Here is a 22,521-nt window from a genome sequence, read left to right as displayed (position 1 = left end):
ATACCTCCTGTAAACACGCTGTGAATAGCATTGGAGAGATCGTATCTCTCTGCCTGACACCTTTCTTTATTAGGATTTTGCTGCTTTCTTTATGGAGGACTACTGTGGCTTTGGAGCTGCTATAAATATCTTTCAGTATTTTTACATACACACGGCTCGTCTACACCCTGATTGCGTAATGCCTCCATGACTGCTGAGGTTTCGACTGAATGAAACGCTTTCTCGTAATCAATGAAAGCTGTATATAAGGGTTCGAAATATTCCGCACATTTCTCTATCACCTGATTGATAGTGTAAATATCGTCTATTGTTTAGTAGCGTTTACAGAATCCTGCCTGGTCCTTTGGTTGACGGAAATCTAAGGCGTTCCTGATTCTATTTCCAATTACCTTAGTAAATACTTTGTAGGCAATGCACAGCAAGCTGATCGGTCTATTATTTTTGAGGTCTTTCGCGTCCCCTTTGTTATGGATTAGAATTATGTTAGTGTTCTTCCAAGATTAAAAGATTACGGTACGCTCTAAGTCATGAGGCATTGCGTATACAGGGTGGCCAGTTTTTCTAGAACAATCTGCCCTCATCCTTTAACAAATCTGCTGTTACCTGATCCTCCCCAGCTTGCTTCCCCCTTTGCATAGATACCAAGGCTTTCTTTACTTCTTCCGGCCGAGATTGTACTTCTTCCGGCCTAGTCTAGATCATACACCGGTAAAACGTTCCCACTTCGGGGCTATCGTTTCTGAGAACGATAATAACTGTCTGTCTTGTACGCATTTCGTTTCTCTAAAGACGCGAGCCCAGTACTTCCAGGTTACGAACGGCATGCGCGTTATCAGCGTGGCATACCATTCTCGGTAGAAAAACAGCAATCGTAGAATTTTGAAAAAAAAGAAAATTATGGGGTTTACGTGCCAAAATCTCTTTCCTAATATGAAGCACGCCGTAGTGGGGGAGTCCAGAAATTTCGACCACCTGGGGCTCTTTACCGTGCTCCTAAATCTAAGTACACGGGAGTTTTCGCATTTCGCCCCCATCGATATGCGAACGCCGTGGCCGGCATACGATCCCGGGACCTCCTGCTTAGCAGCCGAACGCCATAGCCACTGAGCAAGAGTTTTCAAGGACGGAAATGCAGGCAGGGTTGATAACGATTACGGTTATGGGACAAGATAACCCCCAAAGGTTTATGTTATCTTCATTGCTTTTATAAAGCTTGCACACACAAATTAATTTACGAAAATCGCATCACATGCAATGCCATTGGCCATGTGGCACGTAGTGGCCATAGCCATGGCCAATACGCGTGTTACGCACCTTTATGGGCCGGAGCGCGCAATGATTGCTACATATAGCCGCAAGAAGTTTGGCATATTACTTGTGTCTGAAAAATGCGCAGCCGACCATCTTTATATGCAATAGTCGATTTACATCTTGAACAGCGCTTATGGCTTGCTCATTTATTCCAGAAAACATTTTTACATGACTTTTGGGCACAAAGAACGCTTCCGGTATTTACACATGTGCCTAAATACAAATTGTGACGTGTCTAGCCAGCCCACGGACCACCCGCTCCAGCATAGCGACCACTGGCACCGGCTGGTGCCGCCACAGGGTTAGCGTTGAACACGGCGTCTGCGCTGGCACCCGGAGCGGTGCCGGGCTCATTGGTGTCCACAGTGGCACGGAATCCGTTCGCATCGGCCACGTAGTTCACTGTGCGGAAGAGGCCGCTTGCGTCGCGGTAACCGTACGAGCCAGTCTTTGCGTTGCTTGCGTCCCCTTGTTCCTTGTGGAAAATCTGGGTGCCAAATTCATCCGCAGTGTCGTACCCGAAGCTGTACGGTTGGGGAGGCTGATGGATTGAAAAGAAGTACGAATTAAAAAACAGAGACCATACGATAAACTACGATGAAGCTGATGACATCAAACTGCGAAAATACGAACGCGCGTTTGTGTTTCCTTGCGGCATATGACAGTGTTCATAGAACTATTACTACTTATTATTGTTACCAGATTCTTTCTTATCATAACACTGGAGCTCCTTGAGCAATATGTAAATAATTTGCTAACAAAGACAACCTGTATTTCATCTAGTTGAGAAAACTGTTACAAGTGACCAGCTGGCACAGACTACAAAGAAACTCCTTCCCCAACTTACACATGCTCAATAAGATGTTTCCGACACAATACAGGGCCACCTGCCCTTGGTGCGGTGCCACACCTACAGTCTACCACATCACCTGGGAGTGCGAACGCAACAAAGCATTCCACAAACATGAACACCCGAGTGCGGATGAATGGCAGAGTTGGCTCACCAGCAGCGAGCTCATGGCCCAAAGGGCCCTAGTGCAGCACGCGAGCGATGCAGAACGATTCAGTGGAGCCGTGGAATAGGGGCCCACCCTTGCTGAAGAGAAGTCTCAAGTCGCCAGCGCCAAGAAGATGAAGACGATAGAGACCTCGTAACCGCGAAACTCTTGAAAGGCTCAATAAAAGTTTTCACTCACTCACTCACTCACTCACTCACTCACTCACTCACTCACTCACTCACTCACTCACTCACTCACTCACTCACTCACTCACTCACTCACTCACTCACTCACTCACTCACTCACTCACTCACTCACTCACTCACTCACTCACTCACTCACTCACTCACTCACTCACTCACTCACTCACTCACTCACTCACTCACTCACTCACTCACTCACTCACTCACTCACTCACTCACTCACTCACTTCCTTGTGCAAGGGGTGCCTCAATTACTAGGCTTGGTCGATGCACCATAGAGACAATGCATATCCAGCAAAGGTGCAATAGTTTTAAATAACAAGTCGTTGTGATCGCCGTTTTCCGTTATACAATATAGTAAATACTGGCGGTAGCATAAATTCTGCCCTGTTTTCGTTTCAATTAACATATTGTTCATTCTGCACAGCAGTAAGTTAGGAATATTCCAAAACGAAATACATGCGGCCAAATTCGTAGTCGAATAACAGCGGCTCGATATTTAGAGCGTGAGTAAAAATAATTGGCAATTCCACGTGATGTAACGAGTCCCGCCTAGCAAAGGTCGAATGACGTACGTAAGAGGCACCAACAGCGGAGACACCAGGAGTAGCAGCCACAGCGTACAGTGGTCCTCGAAAACTGCCGGCTTGAAAACCTGCGCCTTGGAACCCTTACTGCTGGCCACCGCCAAAGATGTTTCCAGCTCTAACAAGGGTGACAAAGGCGAGGAACACAGGGGTCTGCATTGGATAAGATTAGCATCAGTACCGTTGCATACACCAATAACCAATCGCGCGTTCTGTTGGTTGGACTACCACACAATTGCAGTTGTTTATTCTTTAATACGAACGCCTGTTGCCATTCAACCCTTTCGTGTTCAATAGGCGTAACAAAAGCTTCAGCCTGTCTCTTCACTTAATATAGTGTTTGAAAACTTCTAAAGCGTTATGATTTCTGAAAGCTATAACAGTAACATTGCAAGTTGCAGCATGTGTCTAAGTTCATTTGTGCCGAAGACGCTTAGTATACGCTTACCTTCTGGCTAAGTACTTTTGTTCCTTTAAAAAAAAACGTTAATGACGACAACTAGATTTTCCAACACAATACGGCTTTCTACACAGACACGCACTGCTACAAGCTTGTATATGGTATTCAATATTATAAGTATACCTGTGGAAATTAAAGGAATTCTTTTAACCTGTAATATATAACCGTATTACGCCACGCTGCCTGATACTGTTATCTCTACTTGAAACGAAGTTTGACAAAGAGATTATGTTCTTTTTAGATAAGCATAAGAAACCGTCACTCCACCACTACCTTAGACATCATATCCACAGATGGGTGATCGCTTGCTTCTCCGTACACCACTGTAGTTACACTGCGAGTGTGGCTACGAAAATGCCGCTCCTCGTGTTTTATACACCTCGCCTGACGCTACGTAACGATCCTCCTCTCCCGTGACGGGCATAGAAAGAAAGAAATTTTGAGAGCTTCTCTCTCACAATTGTGCTACGGACAGCGAAGTGGCAAGGAGACATAGTCGTGAAGAAAGCCGCCACAGGTGTTGCACACTTTAGGCACGCCGAGTTGCGCTGAGCCTCCTGCTGCAGCTTCTTTTTTTTTATGTTGGTCGCCAGCACCAAGGACAAAGTGGAATAGTCCTTGGTGGAAAAGTGGAAGTGGACATTACGTTCAAATTGTGCTTTTCTTACGGCCCGTCACCTGAAACGGCAAAGTAAATAGCACACAATTGTTTTGCCAGCTACCTTAGGGAGATTTGTGAGCTATCATTGTGGTTCCTTCGTGGTTTTTGTAACTTCATGACTTTCTTTGCCGGAATTGATGGGAACGCGCAGGCTCTGCTATCAATTTATGGCTACTCTGTTTGTACAAGTAAATGAGAGCATAGGTACTTTTCAATGACCTATGAGTATGTGATTCTTAGGCTATGACTATCCCTCTCGGCTTTCTGCTACACTGATTGCAATGAAAAAAAAAACTATTCCGCTGGAAATTACACACACCTGATGGTTGTTGTGAAAATATAATCTGAATAGGATTTGAGGTGAATATTTACGCCATTTTCGGGGAAGCTTCATAGGTATAAAATATATCGTCAGGAAAGTTTCTACCAAAGCTCTATCGCCTGCTTATCTACCGTCCTCAGTCGTGCTACCATTTGTATACGCATATTTATTTCCGCTACTGCTGGCGCTCAGGCAGTTACCGGGGTGGGTTAAACTAAAACTATTATTTCAAATCACTCGTACAGCATTATATGAAGTGCGCAATTTGACTTCTGTTTACAAGTATGGTTGAGTAATACACTTGTACCTGAGTGCGTTGAGTACCTAAAATCAACAGCAATTCAAGTGTTGCAGTAGTGAATCAGTAGATCAAATTTTAGTGAACGCCAAAAAGAAGACGGAATATAATATCAGCTTTGTAAAGCAATTATTCAATGAATATTTAGTTTACACAGCATGAACGTGGAAAAATTATATCATGCTTTGTAAATTAGAGTGCGAAAAGAATTCCTTTACTCCTTTCTCAATATTTTCCAGAGAGCTTCTTCTGAGCAGAGATAATGGCAATTATTTCTACTGTACAGTTTTTTTAATGAATGTGATATACATTGACATGCTATTGAGGTACTTAAAACTTGTGTTCACTAATTCCTCCCATAATTCTTTCTCGGTGCTGTGTTAAGTATCGCTTTATATCTATGATTATTTTATTTTTTACTAAACGCAGAAGAATCACTACATTAATAAACCTTTCACGATTGACACTGTATTTAAAATAACAAGTTAAGCACCACGTTCTTTTTTGCTCCTTGCGAAATAACGGGACATAGTATCGAATCTTCGAACGTTTATCCTTTGCCTGGATGTCGTGTTTTAATAGGGCTAGAAAGATGTTCTTGAGATAAACGAGAGTGTTCCTAATGTATTTGGGCAGGAAATTCATATGTTGGCATGAAAGATACGCGAAGTTTGGTGCTTATTTTACTTGAAAGCTATCTACTACGTTTTTTTCTTCTGACCGGCGTTTTGTAGCAAGTGTGCGCTGTCATTCACAAGAGACAGAAGCACCATCTTCTCCCTGTTCGCACCATGATACCAAACATTAAAACGCCTCCGCGACCAACTCAGCTGTCTGTGCACCATCAGTGGGATGTCTCCCACGCATCTCCGAGAGAAAGAAAGTGAACAGGTGCTCCAAATCCTTGTCAAGAAGGGTTGGAAATATTTGTTTTTGTAAAGGAATTCTCTATTAATGGTGTATGTTTGTTCCAGTGTGGACGTTTATGTGCCATTTGCTGTTTAACTGCGTAATTCCGTACAGAGAGGTACATCGTTAGGAGCAGTTCAGATTGGTTCATACAGGCAAATTTTTTTATGAGTGGATCATGTGTGCTAGCGATACGGCGGCGGCTGCGATGGCAGCGTGTAGTGTTGCCCAGATAGTGCAGGTTTAAATATTTAGAACCTATATGTATTTCTGCTTTCGGAAGAAAGATGTAGTCGGACTATGTGAAATGTAATCTGGAACTTGTTTCCTACAGAACTGTTGAAAGATTCATTAAGCTATAACAAAAGCTGTATCAGGAACGACTGAGGGAGCATTAAAAATAGGCTCAGCATGAAATTAGTGAGAAGAAAACTAGGCATAGGGCCAGCCAAGATGTATGCACGGAAAGGTAAGCAGGGTAATATGATCACTTATTTTGATGACATAGCAATAGCTGCGGAAGAATTCCACACGAACCTGTATTGCCTATACAGCTGTTCACTGGCTCAATCCAGTGAACAGGCTGTGCCAGTGAGCAGCAGCAGTGCCACGCTGCTCAGCGCCACCTGTGGCGAGCAACGCAGCATTGGGAAGGGGGGTAGACTACGAAATTTTAACTTCGTGCACATGTCTCCGAAACCCTCACGTATATCCTCTATTCACCTTTTTTTGTGTAAGTGAAGGTTGAAAATGAAAAACTGTACGTTACTTCATAGTTTCTCTTCGCGAAAGAAGTGAACACGCTGGAGATTCACGGGAAGTTTTGTTCGCACATGGCAAGCAACTTTACGAAGTCATCCTGCACGAGAGTAAAGCCCACTGTGGCACTAACTTCGAAGTCATTAGACTAGCACCTTAAAAATGTTTTACTTCTAATAAGTTTACCGATTTGTAATTGACGCAATGCTGTTGACGATGCATGCCTCATTTCGCTCCGGCGCATTGTAAGCCGCGCCCCATCATTTCGCGCCCACGCCACGTTTCCTGCCCACGTCCATAATTAGTTTAGATCACCTTGCAGCTAGATCTGACCATGGTCACTTTGGATCGCGAATTCGTCGATATGTGTTCACTCTATCGCTGTTCAGCCGTAAGATAAGAGACAGCTTGAAAAGGCAAGGCCACACAACCGCCCAACTCCACATTGTACAAACATGGCAAATCACTAAACACAATTATTTTTTCTCGTCAAATAGCGGATGACAAACCTGATTACACTGAGTTCCTAAAAAAATTTTTGTCATAATCTCGAAGAAAAGTAAGTTCGCCTTAACGTTCCGAATCAACAGTGAACAATAGACGAGCAAAGGAATCCTTAGCGTAGGTAGTTCTCTGCGTAATGGCACTTACAAAGAAGTTTGCTTGTTGAAACGTTGTATTCACGCTGAGGCTTCCCTTGGGCACCTTTGTTAATATCTTTCACGATCCTAGTCATTGCAATGTTGTGCCGCAGGGACCATATTATCGATCCTTCCTGAACTTTATTTATTTCCCAAATTTTTTTTTCATTGATTTAATCATCCTTATTCGCCCTCATCATTCAACCATGTATAGCCTCAGGCATTATAGCTTGCACTAATAAAACTCTCTCATGATATGCATCGAAGAGCGCGGAAAACGAAAACAATCCTGTGTTCTCCGCTCGAAGGTAACGATGAAGTTTTGAGCTCGAGTGGTGCGTGGCGCGTGGTGCGTGCTGGTGTTCTGTGCTGCTCGGAGTTCAAAGTCAACCAGTTCTGGCCGGACGCCCGGCCCAAAGAACCCAAGATCCATTACAATGCTGTTCATGGACGCCAAGGGCCTATGTTCCTACTGGACAACTGGTCCAATGAGCCTGGTGAGGTGGGCACCCGCTTCAGGGAGCCTCAAGGGCCTGTGTTCCTCTTCGGTAACTGGTCCCGAGCAGGTTGTTCTTGGAAAAATGGCCACCCTGCATACGCAATGCTTCATGACCTCGAGGGTACCGGAATCTTGGAACGCCACTAACATAATCCGAATCCATAGGAAAGGCTACGCCAAAGACTTGAAAAGTTATAGACCGATCAGCTTACTCTCAGCTACTCTTTAATGTTCTTTCATGCTAATACTCTTTATTGTAGCTATAATCAAGCTACCCCCACTCCTCGAGACCATACCAGGTCTCCGTCACGAAATATCTGCTGATGACATCACGCTCTGGACCAGAGCTACGAACGTTGGAAGGCAAGAAAGTAGCTTACAAGAAGCCGTCGACACCATCGAAAGCTGTCTCCGAAACTGCGGCCTCCGCTGCGCCCCAGAGAAGTCTGAACACCTCGTCCTGAAAGCAAGAATGAGAGGCCGACCACCCGACTACGAAGAGCCCGACCCCATCATCAAACTCAACGGGACAACAATCCCGAAAGTCGACACCATGCGAATACTTAGACTCCACATCCACAAAGACGGATCGGGAGCTGCCAGCCTACCGAGACTAGAACGCACCCTTTCGCAACTAACTCACCTAGTAAAGAGGATCTCAAGCCAAAGAAACGGGCTGAAGGCGCAAGACACTCTAAGAATAATACAAGCGCTCCTCACAAGCCGCATCACATACAGCACGCCGTATGTGGCTTTAAAGAACGCTGAAATATAAAAGCTGAGTATCATGATAAGGAAGGCAATCAAAGTTGCCCTGGGACTCTCCGCCATGGCCTCCACATCACGTCTCCTTAAGATGGGCGTCCACAACATGTCGCAAGAGCTCGAAGAAGCGCACAAGAACATCCAGGTGGAACGACTCAAGCTCACGCCCACAGGGAGATCAGTACTCCGACACCTAAACTACAGCGAAACGTTTGTCGCAGGCACGGACAAGAAAGAGCGAATACCACCGGGCGCTCGAGAGTGCATTTGCATCGCAGGTGTCCCGCGCAACACGCTTCCCTTATATAACAAGGGTAGAAGACAGGCTAGAGCATACGCCATTAAATCGAGTTTCAAGCTTAACCGACGCGACTAAGTATCCGCATCGAAACGCGTACGCTCTGAGCGTCGTGGACTTCAGCTTTGTTATTGGTGCGATAATATCCGTCAGCGATAGGTCTCGAACTCGGGGTCCATTCGCGCGCTTCTGAACGACTTCTGCACTTCATGTCCACTCCACAACACTTAATATTAACTTATGGGGTTTTACGTGCCAAAACCACTTTCTGATTATGAGGCACGCCGTAGTGGAGGACTCCGGAAATTTCGACCACCTGGGGTTCTTTAACGTGCACCTAAATCGAAATGCGGCCGCCGTGGACGGGATTCGATCCCGCGACCTCGTGCTCAGCAGCCAACACCATAGCCACTGAGCAACCACGGCGGGTGCTCCACAACACTGCCACAACGCCTACAACTCCCAGTCATACATTACGTGCGAACTACTAAAAAAACGCGGCGTCCTCTGCATTTACGTGGTTTCGTTCAAGAATTTAGCTATCCGCCCAGTGAAAAGGGAAAATAAAAAAACGAAAGTGATTTTCAGCTTCAAATGTGCATGAATAAACAGGGCAGCTCACGCACCTTTATTCCAAGCGGTGACACGAAATAGGGTTTTATAACCCCAAGATATAGCGTTATTTAGGACAAGAGACTAGTATCAAGCGATAAAATTGAATAAAGTATTTAATATTCAGCAGCGCTCGTCCATGCGTACTGGAACCAGCGTGGCACAAACACAACCTGCGCAGTTTCCAGTGCGAACCAGCGAACTGCAGCGAGAACCAGCGCCTGTACAGCACAAACCAGTGCGCCCCAGCGTCATGGCAGTGGAACCAGCGTCTCTTCCAGTGTGACCCAGCTCTTATCCAGCGTTCTCACTGGTGTCCCAGCAAGTCCCAGCGAGTGCCAGCGTACCCAGTGCGACCCAGCGCCAAAAAGCGCGCTGGTTTCACACTGGAAGACGCTGGGAGACGCTTGTTTTTGCAATAGGGTATATTCACCGACTCTCAGGCCGCCTGCAGAAACTTCTTGAGGGGCGCATTTCGACCGATGCACTCAAGATAATAAAAAGACGAAGCACTCCACTCCCGTACACCTGCGTAACGTTGGTATCCAGACACGAGGGACCGCAGGGGAACGAAGCGGCCCACGCCGCTGCCCCTGAGCACGTCAACCGGGCTCCCCTTCCCCCGCGCGCTCTCGTACCCGTGACAGAAGCGGCAGAGGCCGTACCCACCAACTATTCGGCCATATTGCAACATTACAGGCTCGAGCGTCGAGTCTAATCCTTAGCCTAATCCTTAGACGCCTGCAAAGTAATACATACACGCACGGAACGATATAATGCATCGCCTCTATCCGACGCTCCACGGCTACCTCTGCCCACTTTGCAACGTACCCGACACTCTGGCACACTCGCTCCTGGAATGCCCGTGGCAGGAAGGCAGCAAAATGCCACCAGAAACGCACGCAAAACAGGCAATAGAAGCAAACGACCTATTCGAAACGTGGGAGGCCAAGCGAACCCTCGGGGACCTGGAAGACCAACGACAACGCGTCGCCAGGGCCAGGAGGGCAGCCGGAGCCAGAGGGTTCCTGAACTAAGGAGCCCTCCCACCTTAGGGTCATACCCCGCCTCGCTCGGGACAATGTTTCGTTTAATAAACGTTTCTCTCTCTCTCTCTCTCTCTGAGGCGGTCACCAAAACAACGGCCAGTTTGGCCGAATTAGCAACGGCCGCACGAGATGAGGATATCGTGTACTACGTTGTGACAGCAATTAACTGGTTTTTTGTGTGTTTCTTATCACACGTGCGGGTCCCGTATCTTCTCTATGCACTTTTTGGCACCTACAGGAGAATTCCCTTTGATGTCGAAAAAGCAACTCCAATGCCCTCTTTATGTGCTACCTTTTTAAGACTACGAGGCACTTACTGCAAATAGGGAATGACAGCGGTTCTTGCATTCGAACTTTCCTCTTTTTGATTGCTGGGTTTGCCACGCCTTGGATGTTTTGTATGCTAAAGGACGTTCGGACATGGTGGACACTAATTTGTCCCGGTAGCCTGCCATTCGCAGCCTGAGCACTTGGAAATTAAAACAACTGGGCATTGTGTGAAGGCACGACCGTGACACACGCAGCGCCTAAAGAAGATATGGCAATCGCGCGCTTCAGAAAATTCGAGAGCGCAGCGCTGTAAGGTTGGTCGCTGTTCTTGGAGCGGAGGGCATACTGCCAGCGCTCATGGTCAGATAAAAACATTTCAACGTGAAAGAACCTATGTTTGTTATTATCGGGAAATTCAGTAGTTGATTCTTGTATCTTCATGCAGGAACGAAACGCGTCAAAACTTTGTCCGGAAGAAAGCTGAGTGTCACAGGTATTAGATTTGTAGACCGCTCTCGGTCCCGTGACAGAAGCGGCGGAGGCCGTACCCACCAACTATTCAGCCATATTGCAACATTGCAGGCTCGAGAGTCGAGTGTACCCTCCACAGCACGCTAAACTCGACAGAGAAGAAAGCCTAATCCTTAGACGCCTGCCAAATAATACATACACGCACGGAACGATATAATGCATCGCCTCTATCCGACGCTCCACGGCTACCTCTGCCCACTTTGCAACGTAACCGACACTCTGGCACACTCGCTCCTGGAATGCCCGTGGCAGGAAGGCAGCAAAATGCAACCAGAAACGCACGCAAAACGAGCAATAGAAGCAAACGACCTATTCGAAACGTGGGAGGCCAAGCGAACCCTCGGAGACTTGGAAGACCAACGCCAACGCGTCGCCAGGGCCAAGAGGGCAGCCGGAGCCAGAGGGTTCCTGAACTAAGGAGCCCTCCCACCTTAGGGTGATACCCCGCCTCGCTCGGGACACTGTTTCGTTTAATAAACATTTCTCTCTCTCTCTCTCTGAGGCGGTCACCAAAACAACGGCTAGTTTGGCGGAATTAGCAACGGCGGCACGAGATGAGGATATCGTGTACTACGTTGTGACAGCAATCAGCTGGTTTTTTGTGTGTTTCTTATCACACGTGCGGGTCCCGTATCTTCACTATGGACTTTCTGGCACCTACAGGAGAATTCCCTTTGTTGTCGAAAAAGCAACTCCAATGCCCTCTTTATGTGCTACCTTTTTAAGACTACGAGGCACTTACTGCAAATAGGGAATGACAGCGCTTCTTGCATTCGAACTTTCCTGTTTTTGATTGCTGGGTTTGCCACACCTTGTATGCTTTGTCTGCTAAAGGACGTTCGGAAATGGTGGACACTAATTTGTCCCGGTAGCCTGAGATTCGCAGCCTGAGCACTTAGAAATTAAAACAACTGCGTATTGTGTGAAGGCACGACCGTGACACACGCAGCACCTAAAGAAGATATGGCAATCGCGCGCTTCAGAAGATTCGAGAGCGCAGCGCTGTAAGGTTGGTCGCTCTTCTTGGAGCGGAGGGCATACTGCCAGCACTCATGGTCAGATAAAAACGTTTCAACGTGAAAGAACCTATGTTTGTTATTATCGGGAAATTCAGTAGTTGATTCTTGTATCTTCATGCAGGAACGAAACGCGTCAAAACTTTGTCCGGAAGAAAGCTGAGTGTCGCAGGTATTAGATTTGTAGAAAAAAAAACTAAAAAGTCATCCTCAAATCTGAACACTTTTAGAGCGCTTGTCTGTTGCAGGCATTCCTTGTGACATCTGTCACAACTAAATAAAAGAACGCCATTAAGAATCGGGGCCAGAAAGCAGCGTACGCATACGCCGTAGTTTGAAATAAAAAGTTTACCTTTGTGATTTATTAAAAGTGGAAAGCAAAAACAACAGTAATTTTTAAAAAGTTCATAATGCTGATTCCCCACCAGACCTCAAAACTGACACACCCATAGCGGTCTATGCGATCGCTCACCTTAGCACCGACCTAGTCCAGCGGCAATTAATAATATAAGAACTTTACATCGGCACAATAGCAGCTCACTTGTGATGAACGCTCGTACTGAAGAGAGTCGGACACTTCTTTTGGCTTCTTTATAAGGCAAGGGCCTTCCACGCCCAGGAGGGAGAGGAACAGCTGTAGGTACCTTTCCACTAGGTGCTGCGAAGTGTCATGTTCCAAAGCGATGGCGCGGAAGGGAACCTCTGCTTTGCGAGTTTTCACCGAGAAGAAGACTCGCACGTTTCAACCCTTCATCGACCGAACCGAAGACGCTAGCTTGTCAAGTCCGGCCTCCACACAAAGTATGGCAGTAGCCGCCTTAAGTTTGGTAGGCTTGAAGTTGGCGACTTGGAAGTTGAGTGCGATGGCAGCGTCAGCCTTCTCCTTGTAGACCACAGTGGGTGGAATAAAAGCCGCCTTCCTCATCCGCTAGTAGTAGCTTAAGGTTCGCAGCACGTAGCCGCGTGATAACGGAGGTTTGGCTAGACGCAAGGACTCCTTGCTTCTCAGGAAATAGGTGGTCGACGCCCTCTTAAGCACATCTGTCTCTGTCTTCTACGTACGCACGTGCAACAGTTTTTCTTAACAAGCGGAGAAGATCGACGTGGTCTAGCTATGGTGGTTAGCAGAACCGTGGTCCTTTTTCCAACACACCTTTTACGCCTGCGGAAATGCTCCCGTTTCCTAGCAACACAATTTGATGTCCAGACTGGTGCTGCAGCTTCTTCCTTGGTAGGCTAGCCAATAACTGCTCCAAAAGGAATTCCACCGTCTTTGAAGCAATACGTTGATCCCCGTGGAAAGCCTTCATGGAAAGCCTTCAGTCCAGCGATGCTTTTTCTGTACTCGCAGCGTACAGGCAGTCAGTGTAGAAGCTTACCTGAAGCGCGACTGGTGGATCCGACACATGTATCCTGTCATTGCGTCCTGTCGATCCTTTTGATCATGTCAATCCACCGAAGAGCCGCAGAATATCCGGCGATAATGTCGAATTCTTTATTCTAATTGTATACAGGCGTGTCTTACGCGACGCACTGCTAAAAGGTTCATACACAAAAGCGGGGAGCTAAAAAGAGGGCAGGTTCTAACGGTGCCGAATGCACTAGAAATAAGCTGCAATGAGTTGGGCTGGTTGGTACATGTCTGAAGAAAAAGAGCAGCAGTGTTGGACAACGGGACGTGATTGATACAGACGAAGCGCTGACTTTCAACCAATATTTTATTGTGGACACATATATTTTACATATATATGCGTATATATTTATACAGTGGTTTGAATAAGCAGCAGGGAGAGGAGATCGTGTCGCAGTAATGTTACACTACGAGAGAGATCACAACTACATGGTTGCATCATTTACTTGCGAGATGCGCCAGTACCTTCGACAGGAGGGCGCTGAGAAGAGCAGTGTTTTTCTTTCTTTCTTCTTCGGAGGAGGGAGGGGGGGTGAGGTGGACTATGTTATTTAGTGAGCTCTCCTGACGCGCTCTGTTTGCGCTTAGGTGCGAAAGCTGCTCACAAGTGTTGTGAAATCACCCGAAAATCGCGACTGGTCGACTGGAAATACGCTAGCGTGACTCTTGCAGTAACGGAGCGCAGATTCGCCGCATCGCTTTGGTAGCTCGCTCAGCAAGGAGATGGACCTACGCGCAACTCTATTACACCTGGTAGCTTATAGAGTAACTCTATCTGTCAGAAGCGACGCTCGCCTGCTTGCGAAATAACAACACATCCTTAAATGTTTCTCCTGTTTCATTTATTTATTGACACAATTTGAATTCTATTTGAGACAACACATTCCATGGGCGGCGCCTCCGAACTTTCAGGGTCTAACCAAAATTTACTATGGAAACCTAATGGGGGGTCTTTTAAGAGGCCGGACCCAGACTTTTCTGAGCGCGCCGTGAAGTTTAGTGACCCTGGTGGGTCTTATTCAAACAACTGAGTTCGCCTTTGAATGGACCCTAGTCTATACATATAGCTCATAGGTTCCATGGTCTGGAACATTTCGTAAGGGCGGCAGAATCGTTTCAGCAATAAACAAGCACACGTAAATAGTACGAAGCATAGTAACGTTCTTAACTTATGCATACGAAAGTTTATCTTGAATAAATATCAAAGGCGACGAAAGGACCATCGAACAAGGCACATGAGGACGTACACCTGTAGCGGTGGTCGTGCATATTGACACGTGTACTTATCTTTATCGGGCGACCAGGTTTCGCCACCTAACAAATGGTATCGCACAGCGCGGGACGCGCCTGCATGTATCCGAAGTCTCTGGAAAGTTATCGATGCTTCTATCCGCTGTCTGTTGTCGCCGAACCTTGTATTGTCTGATTTCATCGCTTGCCACGAATGGTGTAGAACTTTGTAGAAGGCATGCGGGTCCCAACGTTTAGTCTGGAACATTCGATGACTGCTGTATAAAAGCCGACGCGCTTGACCCGCCGATCAGATTTACGACGATCGCCGACTGTGTTCGCCGCTCTCGTTGTGCTTTAAGTGTAGCCTGTTTTGTAGGCACAGGTTCGCCCAATAAAAGCTAGTTTTTACCTTTCACAGTATTGCTACTGTGTTCTTTGACGTCACGTCCACGTGACAATATACATAAAAGAATAGCACTTCAGAAATCTACTTCATATAAAATAAAATATAGGCAGAAAAAAAAAGCTTATACAATGAAAAATGGTTTCAGTAAAGAAGGAAGGTGCGATTCATTCACTTGATATAGCACTCAAATTACGACAAGTTCATTAGGAAACGAATGAGGTTAGCTCATTTCTGAAAATCATTGGGTCACGTATGTTTACAGTAGAATCAGGAAGCTTGTTCTCAATTTTAATATGACGAGGTAAAGCGGTATTTTTCAACGCGTGCGTACTGTCACATGGACGCTGAAAGCATGTACTCTTGCTTAAACGGCTCGAGGAGTGATGTGGTCTTACAAGAGGAAGAGTAGTTTGATGGTGACTGTGTATTATTTTGTGCAGTAAGCACATTAAAGAAACCTGCCTGCGAGATTCTACGTAGGGAAGTAAAAGTGCTTGCTTTATTTTAATTATAGTAGGTATTCTGTATTAGTAATGGGCGATTAAGTGTGCAGCTCGATTCTGGAATGCTTCGGCAGATTTTATAATACTATCCTGCTGAGCAGGCCAGATGGCTGATGCACGTTCTAGCCAAGGCAGCATGAATGTTTAGTAGGCGAGCTTGCAGGTAGTTGCAGGCGCGCTGGGAAGATCCCGTTTTAGACAGCGTAATGTGTCCTATGCTTTTATATGAGCACAGAGCAGGATAGGTTTAAGTTTCAGTTCCAGTTTCAGCCTATACGTCATTCAAAAAACAATGAATACATAACAAATAGTACGCAGACAAGGGTCCCAAAGTCATTGACTGCAACGGGACCCTCGGTTCTAAAAAAAGGAAAAAAAAATATGTGTACAAAACGTGGGTTAAAGCAGCAAAGATAAAAAAAGTACAAGGAAAACAAATGAATGCGCGTAATGCAATACATTGGTAAGAGAAAACAAACAAAAAATACATATATCAAAAACATAATTATACAGAGAACATATTATAGCATATGAAAGTATTTACAAAAAGAAATAAAGCATTTTAACTCATGTTTTAATATATTTAAATATGACGTTAGTTTAATTGAATGGGGTAGATCATTACATATTTTTAATGCTGAAAACGAGGACGCCATTTTCCCATAGTTTGTATTACATTTATGTAATAAAATGTTGTAATTATGCACAAACCTAATGTGATTGGTATTAGTGAGTAATTTCGTAAATTCCACAAATTCGTAAAGAAACTGTTTGTTAAGTAACTTAAAAAAGAGAATACTGAGATGATAGTGAAACAAGCCTGATACAGGTAGTATAAACTTCGCCGGGAGTAGCGGGAGAGCATTTGAGTAAAAGGAACTGTTGGTGACTATGCGACTAGCCTTGTTCAGTATGTGGTGAATAGACGACAGGTGGCAGTTACACGTGTTTCCCCATGAAGCAATATCATAGGTGATATGACCATGACTGAACGTAAAGTATAAAGATAATAATGCGTGTTCTGAAAAGAATGCACGTGATTTCATGAGAGCTCCTATGCCGAAAGCTGTTTTCTGTTTAACAAACGCAATATGGTTAGTAAATTTCAAGTGAGAATCTAATGTTGTGCCAAGGAACAAAACACAGTCCGCTGCAGGAATAAGGTGACAGTGGAGAGTTACTCGGGGGGAAACAGGACAATCTTCAGCCTTGCTTTAAATAGCATGAACTGAGTTTTGAGAGGGTTTAAAATTAAATAATTCACCTCACACCATTCAATAACTTTCTCTAGTTCATTGTCCAGTTTAAGGAGTAAGGTTGCTAAAGAGTTATCAGACATGGAAATAGTGGTATCATCAGCATTCAAAATAGCATTACAAAGGTAAGAACATCCGGTAAGTCGTTAGTGTAAATGGAAAACAAGGGTCCCAGTATTGAGCCCTGCGGAACACCTTGATTAACAACTTTCGACTCGCAATAAGCACCCCTTACACAGAGTGTTTGCTCAGGCTCATGTAACTAATCTTTAAGAAAAGGTAAAGCTGGACATGTTATACCTAAAGATTCTAGTTTGTCAAATAAGATGGTATGATTGACAGTGTCAAAAGCTATAGAAAAATGTAAAAATACTAAGGCAACAGATTTACCGCTGTCTATAGAACACCCTATGTAATCGGTTAATGCAATAAGAGCTAAGCTCCTCGAACTGCCGGGACGGAAATGGAATTGGCAAGATTTTAACAACTTCAGCTTTGTTAGGTAAATGTGTATACGTTCCAGAAATAATTTGTCAATATGTTTACTAAGGGAGGACAAAACAGTGATGCGGCGATAATTAAACAACAGAGATTTACCACGTTCTTTAAAGACAGGAATTACGTTTGCCTTCTTAGCCGAACTAGGAAAGGCACCGCATTTAAAAATTATATTAATTATGCTGCTTAGTGTTTCCGCAATGCAAGGGGCAACAAGTTTTAGGTGATAGGCAGAGACATTATCTAGACCTGGGCAAGTGCTCTTTAGATTTGTATAGCAGAACAGACCTCATCGGCTGTTACGGGAAAAAGACAGAATGTATGACTGCAACGGTTACATGGATAGGAAGATGCTATCAGGCTATTGCTGTACACTTTATGGAAGTAATCACTGAATAAGTTAGCTATGCAAGACGACGCAGTGCAAGTGTCATGTTTATAAGTTATTTTATCAATGGTTCTACTAGCCTGCGATGCATTCAAGAAGTCGTTGAAAAGTTGCCATTATTTTTTTGGATTATATTTAGCTTTGCAGAATTCTTTCTCATAATAAAGCCGCTTTGATTTTTTGAGTAGCCTGTTCAGCATCATCATCATCATTCATTTACCTTTAAAGGCCCTCGGCTTAGGGCATTACATAAGGGGGAGGGGGAGCAGTCGTTACATATACAATGGTCGGTAACAACAAAAAAGCAATACAGAGTGCAGGGTTCATGTTCAACATTAACATCATCAGAAGCATCAACACTAAGATAGACACAGTGGCTGAAGAACAACTTGGAAACAAAAGAAAACACGCATACACATTCAAAAACACTTGGTACTGTATTTTTTATAGCGATGTGCTAGATTCACATTGAACGGCTATTTTTTTGTCTTTCTGTAAAGATGATCTTTTTTACGCATGCTGGTTAACAAACCTCTTGTTATGCAGGGATTACGTGGACATTTAAGCTGTTTTTCTTTTTCATTTGACAGTTGTAGTGCTAGCGAACGCAGCGTTCAAAAATAATGAGCAGTACTTTTCGTGTGCCTCTTCAGGAACACTTAGAGTACTAATTGATGACCAGTTGATACCATTTATTGTATTAACAAAGTCATCCCGGTCGAACCTGGATGTAAAGTAACTAGTGTCATAGCAAGGTTTTCTGTAACAAAGGTAACGAAAATGGGAAGATGATCTGTGATAGCCATGTCAATGACACTCGCACTTGGAGATGGTGTGATATTGCTGAAGGCGTGATCAAGAAGAGTATTAGTTCCAGAAGCGGAAAATCTAGTAGAAGTAATTAAAGACTCAAGCCCGAATCCAACAAAACAATCGCTATACGATAATACTGAACTCTTATCAGTATCCAGTAAATTGATGTTAAAGTCACCAACTATTAAAATCTGTATATTTTCAGCTGAAACTTTGTGAAGAATTGTGGAAAGGTTGTGCAAGAAATTAGGAATAGATGAAGGTGAGGAGCGATAAGTGCAACCAATAATTAAATCATTGCGATTACTAGAAGGTGACAGGTTGGTTTCGATCCAGACTGATTCACATTTAGATACGTTCAAACACAGGTCAAGCTTACGTTCGTACTTGATTTTCGCTGATATGAAGATAGCCGAATCGCCATGCAGATCCTAACTGCGGTGACAGTATTCGGAATGGAACGACCGAAAACCATATAAATTACCATCAGAAGTGTCAAGCCAAGTTTCGGAAATGCACAAAAATGTAAAGGAATGACCAAGTGAAACAATAAGGGCAGTAATGCTATGTTGGTTTTTGGATAAACTTTGCGCATTGATGTGTAGTAAAGAGTAGTTGGAACCAGCGAGCTACGATTTTGTTACTACGGTTGATAGCAATGTCATAGAGAAATATTGTCAAGAACGGATTATGAAAATGACAAATGTTGGGATTTATATCTACGTGAAGATGCGCAGATCTGACTCGGCACTTGTTCTGAAGACTCTGCTGTCATCTGTCTTGCACGCCTTGATATGGCAATTTTCGGTCCAAAGGTAACGCCATTTCATTTCTTTTTTGATGGCCAGCGCTTTGCTGAATAGTCGTTTGCTGCCAATGGGCAGGTGTTCACTGACGTAAATAGCGTTATCATTACTTCCTGTGAGACCTATCAGAGACGCACGCAAACGTGCTTTTCGAGCATTCTTCTTGTCACGCGAACAAAAAAGAGCGATGATGCCTTTCTCTGTTATCTTGCTGGCGACACGATGAACTGCGTCTATGTTTGTCGATGAAATGGGGCATTCAACAACTTCTGCAATTGTGTTCAAAATCACAGCGCAGTCTTCGCCCTGTGTACAGGGGATGCCTTTGATTTCAATGTTATTCAGCCGGCTGTATTGTTCCATTGCTGCAATCCTCCTGGCGAGCGCTTCGTTTTCAGCCCTCAAATCTTTGTTTGAATTTAGCGATTCATTGACAGTTGTCTGCACTTTATCGTACTGGTCACTCTTGTGACGCACACTGTCAGCCAGAGATGTAAGGTTAGCAAGACCCTGGTCATCAAGCTGTTTTTCAATTTTAGAAGCAAGTTCATGAAAGAGTTATCAAGTTTGTTATTAAGGAGCGATTCAAGTTGCTCAATTTTTTTAGCCAGTTCAGCATTTGAAGGCATGGTATATAGCACAGGCAATAAACAAAGAAACACTAGTGAGCAGCAGCCGCAGGCAGAAGCACAAAATGGGAAGAAATAACGTAAAAAAAACCTACAGTGGAAAGGTAGATAGATTCAATTCAATTCAATTTTTATTTTTCCAGAAATAATAGGTCCTGGAAAGGGTCAAGAGCTAAAAGCTGTCTCGACAGCTTGACTAGGCCCATGACCCCCTCTACAAGGCAGTATTGATGTACAGCAACAGGTAGTGTCCATGACATCAAGAAATGCGAAGAACAATGTATTATACAGTAGCATAAGGATAATTAATTAACAAATCTACAGCATATGATTTCAAAATGTGTGTAATAACTTTATAGTTGTGAACATATGACAATACAAACAAAAAGAAGTTTAAAACACCAGAGTATAAAGAAAATAGAATACATACATGTTCATGTGAAACAGTACTTGCAAAACAAAATGCAAACATACATAGCCATTCATTCTTTAGATACAACATACATTCTCAGTCCTTTTACGCCGTAACTGATCACACATTTATGCTCATTTAGAATAAATGGAAGATTATGCTGTAATGACTGAAATTTATAATTATTTCGAAATTTCGGTCGGAACCAAACGTCATCATTACGTGTGGATTATGTAATATGTCTTTTTCTTAGCGATGCTAGATTCATTAGAAAATCTTTGGAAGCTACAGTGGAAAAGTAAAAGGAGCGGAGCAAGCGATACGGATGCATATATTCCGCCCTAATTATATTGTAGCTTATAAAAGCACTTCGCGTGGGAGACTGGTGATCAAGGTTTGCAATATGTCGCACGATCCTCTTTTGAAGTGCACCTATCTTTGCAACGTTTCCCTTTGTCGTTGTAGCCCATACAAGACCACAGTAGTTAATATATGAAGCAAACAGTGCATGATAAATTTGGATTTTAGCCTGTGTTGGAAGAAGATGTCGGCAACGAGATAAAATTCCTGTCACTGCGGCTAGTTTACTACAAACATCTTCTATGTGTTTATCCCAACTTAAGTTTGAAGAAAACGTAACCCCGAGAATTTGTGTTCGTTCACTACTTTAACTTCTTGGCCTTGGCATTTGACAGCATGGCATGTTTTGACCATCTTATTTTTAGCTCTAAATATTACTACTTTCGTCTTCTTTGGATTTATTCTAATGCAATTCAAATTGGACCAGAGGTGTAATTTGTCAAGTATTTGATTACATTTGATAATTAGATCGTCTGCATTAGGACCCGAAATTAATATGCTGCTGTCGTCCGCATATATGATAAATTTTACGGTTGAATCAATGCTCGCAATATCATTAATATATATATTAAAAAGCAAAGGCCCTAACACGCTGCCTTGTGTTACACCGTTTTGCACTGGTAAAAAAAAGGATTGTTGATTGTCTATATATACTGCCTGCTTCCTGTTTTCTAAGTAAGACTTTATTAGAGCCAGAGGTGTTCCGCGGATTCCACTAAGTGAAAGCTTGTAAATTAAAATATTATGTTTGAGACAGTCAAACGCCTTGCTAAAATCGATAAACAGGCCGAGAGTGAAAAGGTTGTCTTGAATATTTTGCACGATGATTTCTTTAATGGTAAGCAGGGCGCTTTCGGCTGATCGCCCTTTCCGGAAGCCGAATTCGGCGTCACATATAATATTCTTACAATGGAAAAATTTAGACAAACGAGTGAATATCACCTTTTCTAATCCTTTCGAAAAGATAGGAATGACAGAGACTGGCCTATAATTGCTTGTGTCGTTTCTGTCACCGCCCTTGAATAAGACGGTCACCCTACTTTTCTTCATTTCATCAGGATAGACGCCAGTTTCTAGAATCAGGTTAAAAATATGAGCAATCACAGGAGCTATGAATTCTATGACATACTTAACTGGTTTTATTTGAAGGTGATCTATGTCTAAGGCCTTGCCATTGTTTAAGTTCATGAATGTCCTGTAAACCTCTACTTCATCGGTAGGCTCAAGGAAAATGCTGTCGGTGCATGTGTTCGTCGGCGTTTCTGAATTCGGTATCTGATTTACTGGTATTCCAATGTTCGTGAAGTGACTATTGAAATGGTCAGCAAGTGCTATCCCCGATAGCTCACTTCCTTTATGGTTTATTCTTCCTACTGACGCGTTCTTTCTGGTGCGGCCCATAACATCATTTATCAATTTCCAAACTACACTGGGCTGTTTCCTTGCAAGTTCAGAAAATATTTGCTAATAGTATGTTCGCTTGGCGTGTCTAAGCTCACCGTTTAGTTTGTTTCGTGCGCTTTTGAACCTAATCAAAATTTCTGGCGACCGAGTACGTAGAAAAGCATGGTAAAGCTTATTCTTGTTCTTTATCATTTTAATATGCGCGGGTGTGAC

At 43.9% G+C, this 22,521-nt stretch overlaps 1 protein-coding gene across 1 annotated transcript in view; it reads right to left on the bottom strand.

Annotated features, from left to right (window-relative positions):
- Positions 1 to 1,499: 1,499 nt before the first annotated feature.
- LOC135911880 (uncharacterized) overlaps positions 1,500 to 22,521 on the bottom strand; it is a 58,867-nt gene continuing 37,845 nt past the window's right edge. Inside the window, exons 8-9 of the mRNA XM_070531737.1 lie at positions 3,088 to 3,167; positions 1,500 to 1,852 (exon numbers count right to left, since the gene is read on the bottom strand). Coding sequence (XP_070387838.1) covers positions 1,547 to 1,852; positions 3,088 to 3,167 — 386 coding nt within the window. The 3' untranslated portion in view covers positions 1,500 to 1,546. The remainder of the gene's footprint in view (positions 1,853 to 3,087; positions 3,168 to 22,521) is intronic.

The sequence above is a fragment of the Dermacentor albipictus genome, chromosome 1 (assembly GCF_038994185.2).
Source record: "Dermacentor albipictus isolate Rhodes 1998 colony chromosome 1, USDA_Dalb.pri_finalv2, whole genome shotgun sequence".
Taxonomy (NCBI): Eukaryota; Metazoa; Arthropoda; class Arachnida; order Ixodida; family Ixodidae; genus Dermacentor; species Dermacentor albipictus.
The sequence above is the reverse complement of the archived record's forward strand: the minus strand, read 5'-3'. Positions and strand labels throughout refer to the sequence as shown.